The 2,819-nt window shown below is 48.7% G+C and overlaps 1 protein-coding gene across 1 annotated transcript; it reads right to left on the bottom strand.

Moving 5' to 3' along the window:
• Positions 1-552: 552 nt before the first annotated feature.
• Positions 553-2,120, bottom strand: LOC109214552 (the record flags this gene model as incomplete). The annotated part of the gene is made up of 4 exons (XM_019378487.1): positions 1,987-2,120; positions 1,818-1,872; positions 994-1,286; positions 553-820 (listed from the first exon to the last, which is right to left on the bottom strand). Coding segments are annotated over exons 1-4 (750 nt in total), but the record flags the coding sequence as incomplete, so codon positions are not given.
• Positions 2,121-2,819: the final 699 nt, after the last annotated feature.

Here is a 2,819-nt window from a genome sequence, read left to right as displayed (position 1 = left end):
GCCGGATGAAACCCTTTTCTAGCAAATCCTTCAATTGTTTCTTTAGCTCTTTCAATTCAGCCGGTGCCATTCTCTAAGGTGGAATTGATATAGGCTGCGTGCCTGGCATCACATCGATTCCAAAGTCAATCTCCCTGTCTGGTGGAACCCAGGGAGCTCATCTGGAAAGACATCCGGAAATTCATTCACAACAGGTACAGTCTCAAGGCTAGGTGCCTTGGCATCAGTGTCCGTAACATGGACTAAATGATAGATACACCCCTTCTTGATCATCTTTGCTGCCTTAAGGTAAGAAATAAACCGACCTTTAGGCACTACATTATCTCCCTTCCATTCAACCACGGGCTCATTAGGAAACTCAAGCCTCATAGTTCTAGTTCGACAATCAAGCTTAGCAAAACACGAATAGAGCCAATCCATTCCCATTATTACATCAAAATCCACCATCCCTAGTTCAATAAGATCGGCCATGGTATTCCTACCATGCACCGTGACAACACAACTTCTATAAACTCGAGTAGCAAAAATTGACTCACCAACCGGAGTAGATACCAGGAATGGTTCATGAAGCTGTTCTGGTTCTATCCCGAATTCTATAGCAATAAAGGGGGTAACATAGGACATGGTGGAACCGGGGTCAATAAGTGCATACACATCATGGGATTGAAAATTCAGAATACCTGTAAAAATATCTGGAGAGGCCTCTGCAGTCTGGCGACCACTCATAGCATAGAACCGGCTGGGCCCTCCTAAACTCTGCTCACCACCCCTTGCTGCACCTCGCCATGCTGGTGCTGGGTACCTCGAGCTGGATAGGGGGCTGATGATGTAGCAACTGCTGGACCGGATGAATGTGCTGTGACCCTACCTGCTCCCTGGCGGGATGCATGACAATGCCTCTGAATGTGGCCCCTCATCCCGCATCCATAGCACACGGGTAACTCCAAGTAGCAAACCCCTGAGTGCATCTTCCCGCACTTGGGGCACGGGGACCTCTGCTGCTGCTGGGACCACTCTCCTGACAGACCCCGCTGATAGGATCCTCTGTTGCCCTGACTGGGCCTGAAACGACTCCACTGCTGCTGCTGGCTAGGCCCTGACGGCGGTGCACTAGCTGAAGACTGTGCAACAGACTGGGACGTCCCTGATAATCCTCCCCAAAATGCTGACCTTCCCCCAGCTAGTGACTCACCAATGTTGCCCGCAGACCGGGTCTTTCTGTTACCCTCTCTTTCTATTCTGTTCTTCAGTTTACGATTCTCTGTGGCCTGAGCAAACGCCACCATCTTCCCATAATTCATGTTAGAATTCAATGCAGTTGTAGAAACCTCATTAATAGTTAAATGATTGAGACCCTGCACAAATCGGCGCACCCTAGCCTCTATGGTGGGCAACATGTGAATAGCATACTTGGACAAATGGGCAAACTCCATATGGTACTCCCACACACTTCTGCTACCCTGTTTCAGATTTTCGAACTCCGCTGCACGGGCTGCCCTTATCTCAGCAGGCAAAAAATGATCTATAAAGGCTTCAGCGAACTCACTCCACCTCGCCGAAGGGCTCCCCTCCTCGCGAGAATCCTCCCATAACTCAAACCACGCATAGGCCACCCCTTTCAAGCGGTAGGCAGCCAACTCTACTCCCTCTGTCTCAGTTGCACGCATGACCCTGAGAGTCTTGTGCATCTCATCAATAAAATCCTGAGGGTCCTCTTCTGGATTGGCACCCGAAAATACTGGAGGGTCTAACTGAAGAAATCTGTTTACCCTGGAACTGGTGGAATCCCCTTGCTGGCTAGATGAACTGGGTGCAACACTTGACCTCTGGGCCTGGGAGGCCGCTAGCTGTGTCAGCATCTGAATAGCTCCCCTAAGATCCCCATCAGAAATACCAGAACTAAGAGCTGGGGCTAGAGGCGGAATAGGAGTATCAATGGGAGGGATAGTAGTATCCTCCGCAGGTGTAGGAACTAGGGTGGTCTACTCTGGGATAGGAGGACCAGGCAGGGTGATAGCAGGGCGACTACCCTCACCCGCAGTATCAAGCAACGATTCATCAGCCACACCTGAGGTGGCATTGGCTCCTTGGCCAATTTTCGCTTTCTTCATAGGTGCCATTTACTGAAAAGTAGATCAATGTAATAGTTAGGGGGGGGGGGGGGAAGATAGTTCCACAATTTCCGCACGATCCAGGACATCAAAGAAGGGTGTTATTCCTAATGCCCAAGTAGCCTCCAACTTATAGATGTGGTCGACTTCACACCGATAAGAAGGACTCTACTAGACACGGCTCCGAGACATCCTAGGACACTTTAAAACCTTAGGCTCTGATACTATGTTTGTCACACCCCAACCTCGGGAGGCGCGACCGGCGCTCAATCGAGTGAACCCAACTGAGCAAGCCTTACCCAAACACTTCCTACCCAACTCAATACGATTAAGGGATCCAATTCCTTTTAGTTTAATTAGACAATAAAAGGGGTTGTACATTCAACATGGATATCCTATTTTATAACATAACCTTAAACCGTAGTTAGGCTTCCAAGATTTCCTACAGTTATAGTTTAGAAGAAAGCAAGAGTACAAAGTTACAACATGGTTTGTTGACCTATCCAATACCCGTACACAACCCACACAAACGTCTACGGAGCCTCTAAGGATGCAAAAGACAATGATAACAACGCCGGCAACAAGGCCCCGGCTATACCTCAAAATGGATATCTATAACAAAAGGTGTACAACATAACCCCTTGAAGGAGGAAAGGGGCTCACCAAGATTTTGAGAAGAGGATTCTCCGCTACACACGATCGGCACTA

This window comes from Nicotiana attenuata, unplaced genomic scaffold (assembly GCF_001879085.1).
Source record: "Nicotiana attenuata strain UT unplaced genomic scaffold, NIATTr2, whole genome shotgun sequence".
Classification (NCBI taxonomy): Eukaryota; Viridiplantae; Streptophyta; class Magnoliopsida; order Solanales; family Solanaceae; genus Nicotiana; species Nicotiana attenuata.
Note: the sequence above shows the minus strand (reverse complement) of the source record. Positions and strands in the feature narration are given on the sequence as shown.